This window comes from Entelurus aequoreus, linkage group LG18 (genome assembly GCF_033978785.1).
Source record: "Entelurus aequoreus isolate RoL-2023_Sb linkage group LG18, RoL_Eaeq_v1.1, whole genome shotgun sequence".
NCBI classification, from domain to species: domain Eukaryota; kingdom Metazoa; phylum Chordata; class Actinopteri; order Syngnathiformes; family Syngnathidae; genus Entelurus; species Entelurus aequoreus.
Window position 1 is genome coordinate 39,985,457 of NC_084748.1, and position 19,180 is coordinate 40,004,636.

The 19,180-nt window shown below is 39.2% G+C and overlaps 1 protein-coding gene across 9 annotated transcripts in view; it reads left to right on the forward strand.

Moving 5' to 3' along the window:
• LOC133634127 (VPS10 domain-containing receptor SorCS1) overlaps window positions 1-19,180 on the forward strand; it is a 499,576-nt gene that overhangs the window by 333,642 nt on the left and 146,754 nt on the right. For all 9 annotated transcript variants that reach the window (XR_009821878.1, XR_009821879.1, XM_062027161.1 and 6 more), the window contains exon 7: window positions 14,729-14,847. Coding sequence is in view for 7 of the 9 variants with exons in the window: in XM_062027161.1 (XP_061883145.1) it covers window positions 14,729-14,847 (119 nt within the window). In the remaining 2 variants the exon portion in view is untranslated. The remainder of the gene's footprint in view (window positions 1-14,728; window positions 14,848-19,180) is intronic.

Consider the following 19,180-nt stretch of genomic DNA (forward strand, 5'->3'; position numbering starts at 1 on the left):
ATCACGGCCGTCAAATGCATCAAGATGTTGTATCGGGGACTACAAAAGGCCTTGAAAGAGAACGTGATCTCGTAATCCATTGTGGGCCGCAATCCCCTTTTGCCGGCCAAAGGTCTATGATTACATTGTTGAGCAGGACACGTTGCTGCAAGAAAGCGAGCAACAAACCGATAAAAAAAATGGACCATACAAAAGAAAAATGCATTTGGGACTAGGTCTGTAGCTACTGATTATTTTTGGTCATCAAATTATCTATTGATTTTTTTTTTTCGAATGAGCGCGTGAACTGATAAAGGTCAATGTGGAGGGGGGCGTGGCCTGTGGGCCTGCAGCGAGGCGGGGTGTGCCCACTGGAAGGCAAATTGTGGAAGCTGCCTTCTAGTGGGTGCTCCTGACCACCAAACATCTCCAGGCGAGCCCGTTTCATGGTTTAAAATACAGTTTTATTTTGCGTATCAAGTCTCTGAGTTGCTTTTCAGCAGTCGTCTTCTTCCGCTCTCGCTCTGGCTCGTGCTCACCTCTCCAACCACGTCTCTCCTGGCTGCTGCTTATACAGAGCGACAGGTGATTAGATAACAAGGCCCAGGTGGGCCATCTACGCACCTGTCGCTGACTTCGAGGCCGATTCTGGCACACCCTGCCTCGCTGCAGGCCCGCAGGCCACGCCCCCCTCCACAGACACTTTATAGCAGGGGTCACCAACCTTTTTAAAACCAAGAGCTACTTCTTGGGTACTGATTAATGTGAAGGGCTACCATTTTGATACACACTTAAATAAATTGCCAGAAATTGCCAATTTGCTCAATTTACCTTTAACTCTATGTTATTATTAATAATCAATGATATTTATCTTTGTGGAAACACTGATCATCTTAATGATTTCTCACAATAAATATATATAGAAACAGATAAATATCAATATGCAACACTTTATTTTTATATTTTCTCTAAGTGCACATCTTTCAAAGTGAACATTTTCAAATGATCACTTCTAAGACAGTCTTGTGAAATCACAATATCCCATTTTGACCAGCTAGCCACTAACATTTTTTAACAAATTACTTTGCACCATGTTTGTACAAATAATAACTCATGTAAAATACAAAAGTCAACTCTCAAATTTTTAAATAAATCATGTCACACTTTGAACTGGATACCAAATCTGTTATCTGTTTCTTTGTCAGTTAGTGAAGACCAAGTCTTTAAAATATTTTCTTGGATTTTCAAATTCTATTTGAGTTTTGTCTCTCCTAGAATTAAAAATGTCGAACAAAGCGAGACCAGCTTGCTAGTAAATAAATACAATTTAAAAAATAGAGGCAGCTCACTGGTAAGTGCTGCTATTTGAGCTATTTCTAGAACAGGCCAGCGGGCTACTCATCTGGTCCTTACGGGCTACCTGGTGCCCGGGCACCGTGTTGGTGACCCCTGCTTTATAGCCTCAATGCGTATTTGAGTGTATATTATTTATATTACATTTTTCTGCTTGCCATAAATTAATAAATGCATGTCATCAACTTTGAAATTGCACTTTTAGCACGTGTGCAATAATACAATTAAATAAACAATACTCTCTGCTGTTCGCCGCCAAACAGTTCACGGAACCCACACACCACCACTCTCATGTGCGGAAACTATTTGATCATTTGTTTATCCTTTTTTTTTTTAGTTACACTGATTAAATGATCGATCAAAGCAACAGAATATTAATCAAAGGTTTATACTAATCAAATTATCGTTTTAATTGATTAATCATTGCAGCCTTATTTGGGACCGAACTGAGACCAACTGTACCTTGTTCCAAAGGCTTGGTACCCCAACGGCCGTCGTCATTTCAGAGGTACACCATATTGCCAAAAGTATTTGGCCACCTGCCTTTACTCACATATGAACTTGAAGTGCCATCCCATTCCTAACCCATAGGGTTAAATATGATGTTGGTCCACCTTTTGCAGCTATTACAGATTCAACTCTTCTGGAAAGGCTGTCCACAAGGTTGTGGAGTGTGTTTGTAGGAATTTTCCACCATTCTTCCAAAAGCGCATTAGTGAGGTCACACCCTGATGTTGGTGGAGAAGGTCTGGCTCTCAGTCTCCAATCTAATTCATCCCAAAGGTGTTCTATCGGGTTCAGGTCAGGACTCTGTGCAGGCCAGTCAAGTTCATCCACACCAGACTCTGTCATCCATGTCTTTATGGACCTTGCTTTGTGCACAGGTGCACAGTCATGTTGGAAGAGGAAGGGGCCCGCTCCAAACTGTTCCCACAAGGTTGGGAGCATGGAATTGACCAAAATGTTTTGGTATCCTGGAGCATTCAAAGTTTCTTTCACTGGAATTAAGGGGCCAAGCCCAACTCCTGAAAAACCAATCCACACCATAATTCCTCCTCCACCAAATTCCACACTCGGCACAATGCAGTCCGAAATGTAGCGTTCTCCTGGCAACCTCCAAACCCAGACTGGTCCATCAGTTTGCCAGATGGTAAAGCGTGATTCATCACTCCAGAGAACGCGTCTCTACTGCTCTAGAGTCCAGTGGCGACGTGCTTTACGCCACTGCATCCCACGCTTTGCATTGGACTTGGTGATGTATGTCTTAGATGCAGCTGCCCGGCCATGGAAACCCATTCCATGAAGCTCTTTGCGTACTGTACGTGGGCTAATTGGAAAGTCACATGAAGTTTGGAGCTCTGTAGCAACTGACTGTGCAGAAAGTGGGCGACCTCTTTGCACTATGCGCTTCAGCATCCACCGACCCCCGTCTTTGTCAGTTTACGTGGCCTACCACTTGGTGGCTGAGTTGCTGTTCTTCCCAAACTCTTCCATTTTCATACAATAAAGCCGACAGTTGACTCGGGAATATTTAGGAGCGAGGCCATTTCACGACTGGATTTGTTGCACAGGTGGCATCCTGTGACAGTTCCACGCTGGAAATCACTGAGAGCGGCCCATTCTTTCACAAATGTTTGTAGAAACAGTCTCCATGCCTAAGTGCGTGATTTTATACACCTGTGGCAATATAGTGTATGTAAACAACAATATAGTGTATGTAAACAACACACGGCCATTATTACTTAAAAATAAAGTCAACCCTGTCTATAGCAACCACTCAAAGGGCTACTATATGCAGGTTGCCATGACACTGAGTGCAGCCGATACTGTACAGTTCCACTCTTGTCATTAGTCAATTATGCTGTATTGCATGTCTGCGCTGTCATTTCTCCAATGCTCCAGAGCTCTCAGCAGCAAATACGCAAGGCTTCAATTTGTACCGAATGCTGCAGAAATGCCATAGCAATTTTGCACAGAAGAAGGGAAAATAGGACAATATGAACAAAGTAGTTGAACGTTTTAATAAGTACTTTGTAAATATTGGACTATATCTGGATGAAACGTTTCCAGTCATTTGAGGACCTGAATAAAACCATCAATAGAAAATCCAACCACCGTAGAGGAAATCATCGGAATTGGGAATCAATGTAAATTCAAGATTTTAAATGATTGAATTGGGATTAAAATGGAAATGATAAAAAAATGTATCAAAGTAATTTTGGAACCTTTATTGTATATCAGCAACCTTTTGTTTCAAGCAGGCAAATTCCCAAAAAGATGAACAAATGAACATTTAAAAAGTGTAAGGTTTTATAAGAATGTAAACAAACACCAGTTTACAAATTATACACCTGTTCCATTACATCCCCAATGTTCTAAAATAACTGAAAAACTATTTTACAACAGATTGGACAAAGTCATGAATAAAAGTGGAATACTTGTTGATAACCAATACGGATACAAAGCCAACATTTTATCATTAATGGCATTATTCGAAATAATCCAATAGATTACCAATGCAATAGATGGTTGCGGAGGGGGGCGTGGCCTGCGGGCCTGCCGCGGAACGGGGTGTTCCAGGTCCAGCCTCGAAGACAGCGACAGGTGAGTAGATGGCCCAGGTGGGCCTTGTTATCTAATCTCCTGTCGCCTTTATTAGCAGCAGCCGGGTAACTTCATAATTAAGCGCACAGGTGTCAAATTCAAGGCCAAGGGGCTATATCTGACCTGTCAGGTCATTTTATATGGCCTGCTAAAGCCTAGAAATAATAATCCTCAGTAAAGTACATTTTGACAGGAGAAACACTTTATTTTACTTTATTTTAAGGTATGTATATATATATATATATATATATATATATATATATATATATATATATATATATATATATATATATATATATATATATATATATATATATATATATATATATATATATATATATATATATATACACTACCGTTCAAAAGTTTGGGGTGACATTGAAATGTCCTTATTTTTGAAGGAAAAGCACTGTACTTTTCAATGAAGATAACTTTAAACTAGTCTTAACATTAAATAAATACACTCTATACATTGCTAATGTGGTAAATGACTATTCTAGCTGCAAATGTCTGGTTTTTGGTGCAATATCTACATAGGTGTATAGAGGCCCATTTCCAGAAACTATCACTCCAGTGTTCTAATGGTACAATGTGTTTGCTCTTTGGCTCAGAAGGCTAATTGATGATTAGAAAACCCTTGTGCAATCATGTTCACACATCTGAAAACAGTTTAGCTCGTTACAGAAGCTACAAAACTGACCATCCTTTGAGCAGATTGAGTTTCTGGAGCATCACATTTGTGGGGTCAATTAAACGCTCAACATGGCCAGAAAAAGAGAACTTTCCTCTTAAACTCGACAGTCTATTCTTGTTCTTAGAAATGAAGGCTATTCCACTAAATTGTTTGGGTGACCCCAAACTTTTGAACTGTAGTGTATATATATATATATATATATATATATATATATATATATATATATATATATATATATATATATATATATATATATATATATATATTAAACTATAATAAACTAACATATACATGCAGGTTGTCATGACAAACACACATATATATATATATATATATATATATATATATATATATATATATATATATATATATATATATATATATATATAGAGTAAACTATTAGGGCTGCAACTAACAACTAATTTGATAACCGATTAATCTGTCGATTATTACTTCGATTAATCGATTAATAATCGGATACAAGAGACAAACTACATTTCTATACTTTCCAGTATTTTATTGGAAAAAAAAACCAGCATACTGGCACCATACTGGCACCACACTTATTTGTATTATTGTTTCTCTGCTGTTTGTAAATGTTGCAGTTTATAAATAAAGGTTTATAAAAAAATTAAATAAAACAATAAAAAAAGTCGCCTCTGCGCATGCGCATAGCATAGATCCAACGAATCGATGACTAAATTAATCGGCAACTATTTTTATAATCGATTTAATCGATTAGTTGTTGCAGCCCTATAAACTATATTAAACTGTAACTACCATATTTAATGATGCAAAAAATAATATCTTACATTCCATTTTTTTCACGTTATCCATCAAAATATACACTGTAAAAATGAAAACAGAATTTACAGTAAAATTTTACTGTACAAAAAAAACAGCAATAACATTTTTACATTTACAGTAAAACTGTAAAAACAACAACCATAGACTGTACAGTAAAAAAACAACAACTCCTGGCTCCTTAGTCGTCAAAATTTTAACCCTAAAAGACTGGTAATTTTTTGTTTTGCAACTGAGCTGCCAGTTTTGATCGCAAAATACACAGATTTTATTTCTAAAAAATAGAAAAATTCAAATGCATCGACAATTGTATAACAATATCATTACGCAAATCCTTATACATTTAAATGTATACATTATTCACTGTTACATAATTGTGATGTGACTTTCAATGAAAATGAGTTTGACACCCCGATTATTTAACTACTAACCCTGGGAGGTTAGTAGTTAAATATATTCTAGCAATATTAACTCTCTCTATGAAGAACAGTGCCAACACAAAAACATTTCAGTGACACAAACACACATTGGGCATCACAAGGACAAGCAGTGTGAAAATATAACATTTTTACATTAAAATTGTACTTTTATAATCACTTAAGGCCTATCATAGCTCTGAGTTACCATTGGTAGAAGTAGTTGACACATGTAGTCACGAGATTCAGAAGTAAATAGTCTCACCCTGACTCTACCTCCAGTGGCCCCCTTGTAAATTGAGTTTGAGACCCTTGAACACAGCTTTAATCCAAACACTGAAATGAAGCCAGACCCCTCTGAATGAACATTCGCTGCAGTAAAGACAGCACACGGTGAACATGGATGAAATTGTCTTGTCGTGTCGGGGGAACGACTTGCCATGGCTTTGGACCCGGTATTTCCATAATGTACCCTTTTCTTTGTCCATTTCTGCCTGCTCTTTTTCTCCGCTTGTGGCTGAACAGCTACTGAACAGAGCTACATTTTCCCCCCCGCTACGGAATGGACTGACGGTCGAACAGGACACGTCCAAAAAATGAGTGCCGTTGAGGGAAATTATAATTAACACGTTTTTATTGCGTTAACTTTGACAGCCAATCGTTCCCATTATGCAAAACCAACCTTTCTTACCTACTGGTATCAATCAATCAATGTTTATTTATACAGCCCTAAATCACAAGTGTCTCAAAGGGCTGCACAAGCCACAACGACATCCTCGGTTCAGAGCCCACATCAGGGCAAGGAAAAACTCAACCCAGTGGGATGACAATGGGAAACCTTGGAGAGGACCGCAGATGTGGGTGACCCCCCCGCGCCCCTAGGGCAACCGGTGCAATGGATATCGAGTGGATGTTAATAAATAATATTGTGAGAGTCCAGTCCATAGTGGATCTAGCATAATATTGTGAAAGTCCAGTCCATAGTGGATCTAACATAATAGTGAGAGTCCAGTCCATAGTGGATCTAACATAATAGTGAGAGTCCAGTCCATAGTTGATCCAACATAAAAGTGAGAGTCCAGTCCATAGTGGATCTAACATAATAGTGAAAGTCCAGTCCATAGTGGATCTAACATAATAGTGAGAGTCCAGTCCATAGTTGATCCAACATAAAAGTGAGAGTCCAGTCCATAGTGGATCTAACATAATAGTGAGAGTCCAGTCCATAGTGGATCTAACATAATAGTGAGAGTCCAGTCCATAGAGGATCTAACATATTAGTGAGAGTCCAGTCCATAGTGGATCTAGCATAATATTGTGAAAGTCCAGTCCATAGTGGATCTAACATAATAGTGAGAGTCCAGTCCATAGTGGATCTAACATAATAGTGAGAGTCCAGTCCATAGTGGATCTAACATAATAGTGAGAGTCCAGTCCATAGTTGATCCAACATAAAAGTGAGAGTCCAGTCCATATTGGATCTAACATAATAGTGAGAGTTCAGTCCATAGTGGATCTAAAATAATAGTGAGAGTCCAGTCCATAGTTGATCCAACATAAAAGTGAGAGTCCAGTCCATAGTGGATCTAACATAATAGTGAGAGTCCAGTCCATAGTGGATCTAACATAATAGTGAGAGTCCAGTCCATAGAGGATCTAACATAAAAGTGAGAGTCCAGTCCATAGTGGATCTAACATAATAGTGAGAGTCCAGTCCATAGTGGATCCAACATATTAGTGAGAGTCCAGTCCATAGTGGATCTAACATAATAGTGAGAGTCCAGTCCATAGTGGATCTAACATAATAGTGAGAGTCCAGTCCATAGAGGATCTAACATAATAGTGAGAGTTCAGTCCATAGTGGATCTAATGTAATAGTGAGAGTCCAGTCCATAGAGGATCTAACATATTAGTGAGAGTCCAGTCCATAGTGGATCTAGCATAATATTGTGAAAGTCCAGTCCATAGTGGATCTAACATAATAGTGAGAGTCCAGTCCATAGTGGATCTAACATAATAGTGAGAGTCCAGTCCATAGTGGATCTAACATAATAGTGAGAGTCCAGTCCATAGTGGATCTAACATAATAGTGAGAGTCCAGTCCATAGTGGATCTAACATATTAGTGAGAGTCCAGTCCATAGTGGATCTAACATAATAGTGAGAGTCCAGTCCATAGTGGGGCCAGCAGGAGACCATCCCGAGCGGAGACGGGTCAGCAGCGCAGAGATGTACCCAACCGATGCACAGGCGAGCGGTCCACCCCGGGTCCCGACTCTGGACAGCCAGCACTTCATCTGTCTGCTTATGTGTGTTTGTAATCTCCATAGGTCCCACAAATTTGAGATCAAACCATTGAAGGCATGGCAGAATTGTTGATAAAACCAACTTGCCTTCTTACAAACTAACTCCAAACTAGTTGTTTGGAATTTGAGACTTTAGTTACGCATTTTGCCTTAGTTATGTCAGTGAATATCTCCAAATATAGTAGATAGTTATGTCAGTGAATATCTCCAAATATAGTAGATGTTTACCCAAAGAGCTTTTTTCAAATAAAAGTTTGAACTTCCAGAATGGTGGCAATTTTTTTCACTTGGAAAAAGAAAAGTTAGAATTTCCAGAATGGTGGGATGTGTTGAAGGTGGAATGGTATGAAGAGGTTGAAAATGATGGAAGTTTGAAAAATGGCCAATTTATTTTAAATGGGAAAAATGTAGGAAATTCTGGAAAATCTGGAAATTTTTGGAATTTGTCAAGGGAAAGCCCGCAATTCCCGAATAGGCTGAACAGTTTGAAGTTGGAACGGTTTGAATCGGGTGAAAAATGTGGAAGGTAAAGCGCGCCGAAATCTGGAGAAGAAGAAGTAGAGGAATAACTAGATGAGGCAATTCCTGAAGGAATTGTGTGTGAATGTTCCAATGCTGAAGTTGAACTGAAATCATGGAACTTTTTTTGAATTGTTGAAGTAGAGCACACAATTCCCAAACAGGCGGAATATTTTTATGTCGGAACAGTTTGAATCAGATGAAAAATGTGGGAATTGTGCAACTTTGAAGAATTTCCCATTCAATGGGAATTTCCCAACAATTTAGAAATTTCGGGAAAAGCGGGAATTTTTGAGAAAATGCTAAAAAAAAAACTTTAATGGTATGAATGAGTTGAAATGGTTGGTGTTTAAATTTTTCAAATCGGTCGAGAAATGTTGAAGTAGTGACATGTTGAATTGAGAAATGGTATTACGGAATTCCTGGAATTTCGTAAAAATTGGGAATTTTTCCAGTTTAATTTTTTTTTAATTTTGTTCCTAATTAAGAGGATTTTTTTGGACGGTGGAACGGTTGAAGTGGGTTGAAAAGTCAGCAGAAAACAGAGTGGAAATACGGCTTCGGAAAACCAGGAATTCTGGAAAATCCTGGAATTTTTTTGAACTTGGAAAAATAAAAGTTTGAATTTCCAGAATGGTGAAATTTTTTTGAACTTGGAAAAATTAAAGTTTGAATTTCCAGAATGGTGGAATGTGTTGAAGGTGTATTGGTATGAAGAGGTTGAAAATGATGGAAGTTTGAACAATGGCCAATTCATTTAAAATGGGAAAAATGTCCCGGAAAACCGGGAGTTCTGGGAAATCTGGGAATTTCTGGAAATTTTCAAAGGAAAGCCCGCAATTTGCGAATAGGATGAACAGTTTGATGTTGGAACAGTTTGAATCAGATGAAAAATGTGGGAATTGTGCAACTTTGAAGAATGTCCCATTCATTTCAATGGGAATTTCCCAACATTTTACGAATTTCGGGAAAAGCGGGGATTTTTTGGAAAATGTCTGAATGAGTTGAAATGGTTGGTGTTGAAATGTTTCAAATCGGTTCGAGAAATGTTGAAGTAGTAACATGTTGAATTGAGAAATGGTATTACGGAATTCCTGGAATTTCGTGAAAACCAGGACTTTGTCCTGTTTAAAAAAAAACATTGTTTTTTTTCTTCATTAAGAGGATTTTTGGGCTTTGGAAAACCAGGAATTCTGGAAAATCCTGGAATTTTTTTGAACTTGGAAAAAGAAAAAGTTTGAATTTCCAGAATGGTGGAATGTGTTGAAGGTGGAATGGTATGAAGAGGTTGAAAATGATGGAAGTTTGAAAAATGGCCAATTCATTTTAAATGGGGAAATTGTCCCGGAATTCTGGGAAATCTGGGAATTTTTGGAATTTGTCAAGGGAAAGCCCGCAATTCTCGAATAGGCTGAACAGTTTGATGTTGGAACGGTTTGAACCGGATGAAAAATGTGGAAGGTAGAGCGCGCCAAAATCTGAAGAAGAAGAAGAATAGGTGGAAGAAGTGTAATAAATAGATGCATTTTGGTGTAGAAAACCATATGTGAGTCAATGAAAGACTTCTGGAAACATCACTGGACATGCCTTCAAAGAATCAGGCCTCTCTTTGATGCCAGCGCAACATGGAAAGGCCAATCATACAGCATTAGTTGTCAGACGTTACCGTCAGAGGCAAGACACCATCACGATGTATGGAGGGAGACAACACATTTGGCAGAAGCTATTGTGGGGATTGACTCTCTCCCAGGAGTGCGATTGAAGGGGAAAAAAAACCAATTGGCCTCCGTGTTCATCTGTCTTTCTCTCCAACTGGCTTGAGAATTAATGAGACCAGTTTGTGACACGAGTAATACGGGAAGCACACAAAGGCCGCAATGCTTTATGGAAAGGTTGTCTTTCTTTATTGGCCGATACTAAGACTGATACCATGGCTTTGACGTGTGTGTGTGTGTGTGTTTGTTCTGGCAATGCTTACTTAATGGGGACATCGCTCTGTTTACACAGTCACCTTTAGAGGACCTCTGACGGTATAGGGACAAAAAAACAGGTCCCCTTAAGGGAAAAGGTTTGTACGAACCCCGTTTCCATATGAGTTGGGAAATTGTGTTAGATGTAAATATAAACGGAATACAATGATTTGCAAATCATTTTCAACCCATATTCAGTTGAATATGCTACAAAGACAACATATTTGATGTTCAAACTGATAATTTTTTTTGCAAATAATCATTAACTTTAGAATTTGATGCCAGCAACACGTGACAAAGAAGTTGGGAAAGGTGGCAATAAATACTGATAAAGTTGAGGAATGCTCGTCAAACACTTATTTGGAACATCCCACAGGTGAACAGGCAAATTGGGAACAGGTGGGTGCCATGATTGGGTATAAAAGTAGATTCCATGAAATGCTCAGTCATTCACAAACAAGGATGGGGCGAGGGTCACCACTTTGTCAACAAATGCGTGAGCAAATTGTTGAACAGTTTAAAAAAAACCTTTCTCAACCAGCTATTGCAAGGAATTGAGGGATTTCGACATCTACGGTCCGTAATATCATCAAAGGGTTCAGAGAATCTGGAGAAATCACTGCACGTAAGCAGCTAAGCCCGTGACCGTCGATCCCTCAGGCTGTACTGCATCAACAAGCGACATCAGTGTATAAAGGATATCACCACATGGGCTCAGGAACACTTCAGAAACCCACTGTCAGTAACTACAGTTGGTCGCTACATCTGTAAGTGCAAGTTAAAACTCTCCTATGCAAGGCGAAAACCGTTTATCAACAACACCCAGAAACGCTGTCGGCTTCGCTGGGCCTGAGCTCATCTAAGATGGACTGATACAAAGTGGAAAAGTGTTCTGTGGTCTGACGAGTCCACGTTTCAAATTGTTTTTGGAAACTGTGGACGTCCTGTCCTCCGGACCAAAGAGGAAAAGAACCATCCGGATTGTTATAGGCGCAAAGTTGAAAAGCCAGCATCTGTGATGGTATGGGGGTGTATTAGTGCCCAATACATGGGTAACTTACACATCTGTGAAGGCGCCATTAATGCATACAGGTTTTGGAGCAACATATGTTGCCATCCAAGCAACGTTACCATGGACGCCCCTGCTTATTTCAGCAAGACAATGCCAAGCGACGTGTTACATCAACGTGGCTTCATAGTAAAAGAGTGCGGGTACTAGACTGGCCTGCCTGTAGTCCAGACCTGTCTCCCATTGAAAATGTGTGGTGCATTATGAAGCCTAAAATACCACAAAGGAGACCCCTGGACTGTTGAACAACTTAAGCTGTACATCAAGCAAGAATGGGAAAGAATTCCACCTGAGAAGCTTCAAAAATGTGTCTCCTCAGTTCCCAAACGTTTACTGAGTGTTGTTAAAAGGAAAGGCCATGTAACACAGTGGTGAACATGCCCTTTCCCAACTACTTTGGCACGTGTTGCAGCCATGAAATTATAAGTTAATTATTATTTGCAAAAAAAAAATAAAGTTTATGAGTTTGAACATCAAATATCTTATCTTTGTAGTGCATTCAATTGAATATGGGTTGAAAATAATTTGCAAATCATTGTATTCGGTTTATATTTACATCTAACACAATTCCCCAACTCATATGGAAACAGGGTTTGTATTTTATTTCTGTGGTTTAAGGTAAGATAAGATATTTTTTTATTGATCCCACAACAGGGAAATTTGGGTTACTTTGTTTATTTTGTTTGGGACGGCGTGGCGAAGTTGGTAGAGTGGCTGTGCCAGCAATCGGAGTGTTGCTGGTTACTGGGGTTCAATTCCCACCTTCTACCTTCCTAGTCATGTCTGTTGTGTCCTTGGGCAAGACACTTCACCCTTTGCCTCTGATGGCTGCTGGTAGCGCCTTGCATGGCAGCTCCCGCCATCAGTGTGTGAATGTGTGTGTGAATGGGTAAATGTGGAAATACTGTCAAAGCGCGTTGCGTACCTTGAAGGTAGAAAAGCGCTATACAAGTACAACCCATTTATCATTATCATTTATCATTTACGTGTTTCAAATATTGGTAAAAGAGAAAATACATTTTCTTGAAAAGTGCAACATTTGTTATCCTGGCATTAATAGTACTGTGATTCTGTATGGTATCCATCCTTAGTTAAAACTAATATATGTTTCCAAAAACAAAACCTGGTTTAGTGTTCCTTAGGATGTCATTTTCATACAGCATGATTATAAAACGTTATTACCTTAAAGTATGACTCACATTCAGAATTTTCCATCCATCTATATATGGTAGTTGGAGTTGCAGACAACTTCATTACTGCTAAATAGCAGTTTTCAGTAATGTCACAGAAGATGCAGGATTTGCTTTAACATTTAAAGGCCTACTGAAATGAAATGTTTTTATTAAAACGGGGATAGCAGATCCATTTTATGTGTCATACTTGATCATTTCGCGATACTGCCATATTTTTGCTGAAAGGATTTAGTAGAGAACATCGACGATAAAGTTCGCAACTTTTGGTCGCTGATTAAAAAAGCCTTGCCTGTACCGGAAGTAGCGTGACATCAAAGGTTGAAAGGCTCCTCACATTTCCCCATTGTTTACAATGCAGCGAGAGTGATTCGGACCGAGAAAGCGACGATTACCCCATTAATTTGAGCGAGGATGAAAGATTTGTGGATGAGGAACGTGAGAGTGAAGGACTAGAGTGCAGTGCAGGACGTATCTTTTTTCGCTCTGACCGTAACTTAGGTACAAGGGCTCATTGGATTCCACACTTTCTCCTTTTTCTATTGTGGATCACGGATTTGTATTTTAAACCACCTCGGATACTATATCCTCTTGAAAATGAGAGTCGAGAACGCGAAATGGACATTCACAGTGACTTTTATCTCCACGACAATACATCGGTGAAGCACTTTAGCTACGGAGCTAACGTGATAGCATCGTGCTTAAATGCAGATAGAAACAAAATAAATAAGCCCCTGCCTGGAAGGATAGACAGCAGATCAACAATATTACTATCAGGAGACACCGAACCAAACACTGGACATGTAACTACACGGTTAATGCTGTGCCGCCTGTCGAAGCCTAGCAATGCTGTTGCTAACGACGCCATTGAAGCTAACTTAGCTACGTGACCTCGTCAGAGCTATGATAAAAACATTAGCGCTCCACCTACGCCAGCCCTCATCTGCTCATAAACACCCGTGCTCACCTGCGTTCCAGCGATCGACGGCGCCACGAAAGACTTCACCCGATCATCGATCATCGTCGGATAGCGCGTCTGCTATCCAAGTCAAAGTCCTCCTGGTGGTGTTGCTGCAGCCAGCCGCTAATACACCGATCCCACCTACAACTTTCTTCTTTGCCGTCTCCATTGTTCATTAAACAAATTGCAAAAGATTCACCAACACAGATGTCCAGAATACTGTGGAATTTTGCGATGAAAACAGAGCTGTTTGTATTGTGATACAATGTGTCCGAATACTTCCGTTTCAACCATCGACGTCACGCGCAAACGTCATCATACATAGACGTTTTCAACCGGAAGTTTCGCGGGAAATTTAAAATTGCACTTTATAAGTTAACCCGGCCGTATTGGCATGTTAAGATTTCATCATTGATATTTAAACTATCAGACTGCGTGGTCGGTAGTACTGGGTTTCAGTAGGCCTTTAAGTGGTGAAACTTCCTATAAGAGGACAGCTGTAGTGCTGTATTCTGAGGATCATGTCATATTTAATTTGAACTTTTTTTTTTGTTTTTAAATGGTCCTCAGTAGTCACGTACAAATTTGTGTGAATTATGCAAAATTATTTAAATTTGGTGGTCCCCATGAGCCATATTAACTCTTTTTCCACAGGGTCCCCAGTAAGAATGATCAGCACATTACTTCATCAATCCAGAGATTTAAAGACGTGTATGAGCTAACTGGGCAGTGGCCATTTTACGAAAAAATGTTAATGCCTCCACAACCTGTAGAAAGGGTGGTCCCCACAAGTGATGATCAAAAATGTGGTCCCCATTCCAAATGATAACCAGTATGTGTGTGTGTGTGTTTGTGTGTGTGCAGAGGCAATGTATGTCACTTGCAAGCTGCAGAACTGCACAGATGCCAACAAGGTCAAACCATTCCCTGGCTACATCGACCCAAATTCTCTGGTGGTTCAAGATGAGTATGTGTTTGTTCAGGTAAGTGATTGTCAAGTGAAAGCATTCTAGCTGTGTCAAATTCAAGATTCTAGTTTCAGGTTCAAATCAAAAGGTGCTTAGCATTTCCACACTATAGTAGGGCTGCAACTTAACGACTAGTTTGATTGTTGAATATTATCGATTATCTTAACGATTAACCAACTAATCGGATTGTGAAGCTTACACCTATTCAGTGGCTCCAATTTGGCAATGGGCTTTGACATTTTGCGAGATATTTGGAAGTGGGTGCTAACTAGTGATATAAAAGACTATACAGTGCTATCTCAATTTAAGAGTACCCAAAGAAAAACTGCACTGCAAAAACTGAAATCTAATTAAGATTAAATATCTCAAATAAGGGTGATATTTGCTTATTTTTCTGTCTGATAAGATAATTCTTCTCACTAAGCAGATTTTATGTTAGAGTCTTTTACTTGTTTTAAGTGTTTTGGTCCTAAATGATCTCAGTAAAATATTACAGCTTTTTGCTGAGATTGAGTAAAACATGCCTGAAACTAGAATATCAACTGTTGCAAAGCTGTGTCATCAACACTCACAAGTATAAAACTACTTTTTTAAAGTAATAATTTCTTATTTCAAGCATTAAATAAAAAATCATGACTTTGACACAATTGTGTCTCATAATTAAAACAGATGACAGCCAAATGGACTAGAGATGGGCGATACCACACTTTTAGGGTTCGATATGATACCGATACTTCTTCTTGCATTTTCATCGATACCGATACCGATACCATTAATTTCTTATTGGCAATTTTTGTCAGTCAAAAATATTATTACTATTGTTATTATTTAAGACAAATCACAAGACAAATACAAACCATTTATACCACATTTATTATGGCCAATATGTAATAAAAGTAAACTTAAAATAAATAACATAAATATGAAAAATAAATTTAATATAAACAAAAATATACACATTTTCACTTTTCTTATTTCTCAAAAAAAAAGTCTTGGTAGAAAAAGCTTAAAAAAACAATTATTCATAACAATGTTATGTTTCAAACCTCTGTGTGGAAGTAAATGTCTCTGAAGCAATGTCAATAATTTCCTTATCACAATAAACTAGGATGTCCTTGTCCTATAAACCTGCATACGAAAGACAGTTCCCTAAGAAAATGAACTTGGAAAAAGTATCTACAAAAATGTCTGACACCATCACACCTTTAGTGTACTCGAGATATGTCGTCACACGTCACACTCTACTGAAGTCTCAGATTGTTGTTCAGGAAAAGTAACATGTTCACGTTTTCTGCTTTGATACGATTACGCCTCTGGCTGATTATTTCTCCGGTCTTAGAGAAGAGTCTCTCTGCTGGAACAGACGTTGCAATAGTTCCAAGGTATTTTTTCGCAACTTTGTTCAGCATTGGGAATGTGGTTTCATTTTTTTTCCCACCAAACCAAAGGGTCCTCACTCCTTGGGATCACCTTTTCCTCCATGTATCTTCTCATTTCAACATACGCATCTGTGTTTGCTGTGCGATTGCTCTGAAAAGCCAGAACACGACTGTCAAACTCCTGCCATATTCCCTTGGATGATGAGCACTCAGCAGGTGACTCTTGTGTCACAGTTGATGCAGTCGCGGCGGCCTCATGTCTCGTTGACTGTGTTTCAGCGCAGGCCAGGGCTTGCATTTCTGTGATGATCCGTGATTTAATCAACTCCACATTTGCAGAATCACTGAACACAATGTTTTTGAAGCGAATGTCCAAAAAGGTGCTGGCTGCAAGAGTGTGGCTGTGTTCAATGTTTTGGAACCTTCGCTTGCATTGTGCAGCAAGTAGTGAAGCCAGACTGTTACCCTGGTCAGCAGATGTGGTTACTTTCTGGAGAAGAAGACAGACCAGAGGTATGACTTTGGAAATCGTGACATACTGCTCTGCTGAAACCTCCTTGGTGGCCTCTTCAAAAGGCCTGAGGACATCACCGGCCTGCCTGATGTGGGACCATTCTTCATCACATAGACACATGTTGTTTCTCCCGAGAAGACTAAGTGTTGTTGTGATGGCTTGTTGTTGCTCATACAGTCTGTCAATCATGTACAACACAGAGTTCCATCTAGTATCCACTGCTTGGATTAGTTTATGCTGTGGTAAATTCAACTGATTTTGTACTTCTTTTAGCTTGTCAGTTGCTCTGGTGCTGTGATGGAAGAACCGAACAATGGCACTGCATTTCTCCAAGCTGGACTCAAGACTTGTGTCAGCCTTAATGGAGTCCTTCACAATGAGGTTGAGTGTGTGAGCAAAACAAGGAATATGTTTCCAACAAGTTTTACGCACAGCAGAGACCGTATTGGCTCCATTGTCTGTAACGACCGCATGAACCTTACTTGTGATGCCCCATTCATCAGTTGTTTTTTTGAGGAGTTCAGATATATTGTCTGCTGTGTGCTGCACAGCTACATGGATTGTTGCAAGATTGCAAGACTGCATCTGCCAGTCTTTGTCAATAAAATGTCCCGACAGAGTCAAATAACCTTCAGTGGTTCTTGCAGTCCACATGTCGGTTGTTAAAACCACACTGCTTGCTGATTGCATGGAGTCCTTTACTGTTTTTTGTGCATGCTCGTACAGTTTGGCAATTTCACCTGTCATCATGGATTTCCGACTAGGGATCTGGTATCGAGGATCTACCACCTTCATAAAATGCCGGAAACCTTGGTCCTCTACTATTGAAATGGGTTGCAAGTCCTTCACAATCATTTTGGCAAGGCTTGTTGTGATCTCACATGCTCTTTGAGACTCATCTGAAAAGAATAACATTTTCATGTCACAATAGGGAAGATAAAATGTATTTGTTATAAAAGATATTAAGGATTTAATTAGATATTAGGGCTTTCCAATTAACTGCCAAATCCGAATCGCAAGAAGCTGCAGTTTGTGATATAATTAGCAATTAATGAAATATGAAATAGGCTAATGTTTTCGAAATGTAATAAATCATGTTACAGATTAAAACCAAAATCACATTCAATCATATATTTCAAGATTTTCTTGGAAAAAAATAAAACTGTAATGCAAAGATGAAGAATCTCCAAATGTTATCTCTTTCTTATCTTGTTTTAAATACTCAAGCAATTTTCAACTAACAGTAAATTCCCCTGTGTGGAAATTATTTGAATTTAGGATAATCATTTACACAAAAATATTCAGTAAACATTACTAAAAAAAAACAAAAAAACAATGCCTGTTTTAAGTCAACATTTGGACAACACTGGATATAATTTCCCCCTTCACCTGAAGTGTCTGTTATTAGTAGACTGTGATCGGAATATTTATAGACTTTATCACTACACTGTCAAAGGTCGGACGCTAACTGTCTGTAGGCTACCTGGATACACTTGGCTTTTTTGCAGACTTTCGTGCAGGGTCTTCTGCCGGGTTACGAGTATAATTTGAGTTACGAGCCTCCCCAACACCGGCTCAAGTAGTACTTGTGCACAGCCAAAGATCAACACAATCCTGTGTAGGATAGCACAAGTACAAAGGGATTGTCAGCAATAGGCAAAATTTCCCCCAAAAAGTGCAGCTACCCTTTGAGTTACGAGTATAATTTGAGTTACGAGCCTCCCCACTGCCAGCTCAAGTAGTACTTGTGCACAGCCAGAGATCGACACAATCCTGGGGTAGGAGAGCGTAAGTACATGGTGATTGTCAGCGATAGGCAACATGTCCCCCAAAAAGTACAGTTACCCTTTGAGTTACGAGTATAATTTGAGTTACAAGCATCCCCACCTCAATTAGTATTTGTCCACAGCCAAAGATCGACACAACCCTGGGTAGGAGAACACAAGTGCATAGTGATTGTCAGCGATAGGCAACATTTCCCCCAAAAAGTACAGTTACCCTTTGAGTTATGAGCATAATTTGAGTTACAAGCCTCCCCACTTCAAGTAGTACTTGTCCACAGCCAGAGATTGACACAATCCTGAGTAGGAGAGTGCAAGTGCATAGTGATTGTCAGCGATAGGCAAAATGTCCCTAAAAATGTGCAGTTACCCTTTGAGTTACGAGCATAATTTGAGTTACAAGCCTCCCCACCTCAAGTAGTACTTCTCCACAGCCAGAAATCGACACAATCCTGGCTAGGAGAGTGCAAGTGCATAGTGATTGTCAGCGATAGGCAAAATTTCCCAAAAAATGTGCAGTTACCCTTTGAGTTACGAGCATAATTTGAGTTACAAGCCTCTCCACCTCAAATAGTATTTGTCCACAGCCAGAGATCGACACAATCCTGCGTAGGAGAACACAAGAAAAACACACAAATTCTGCCTGATTAATAACCGTTATTGTCTGTTACAGA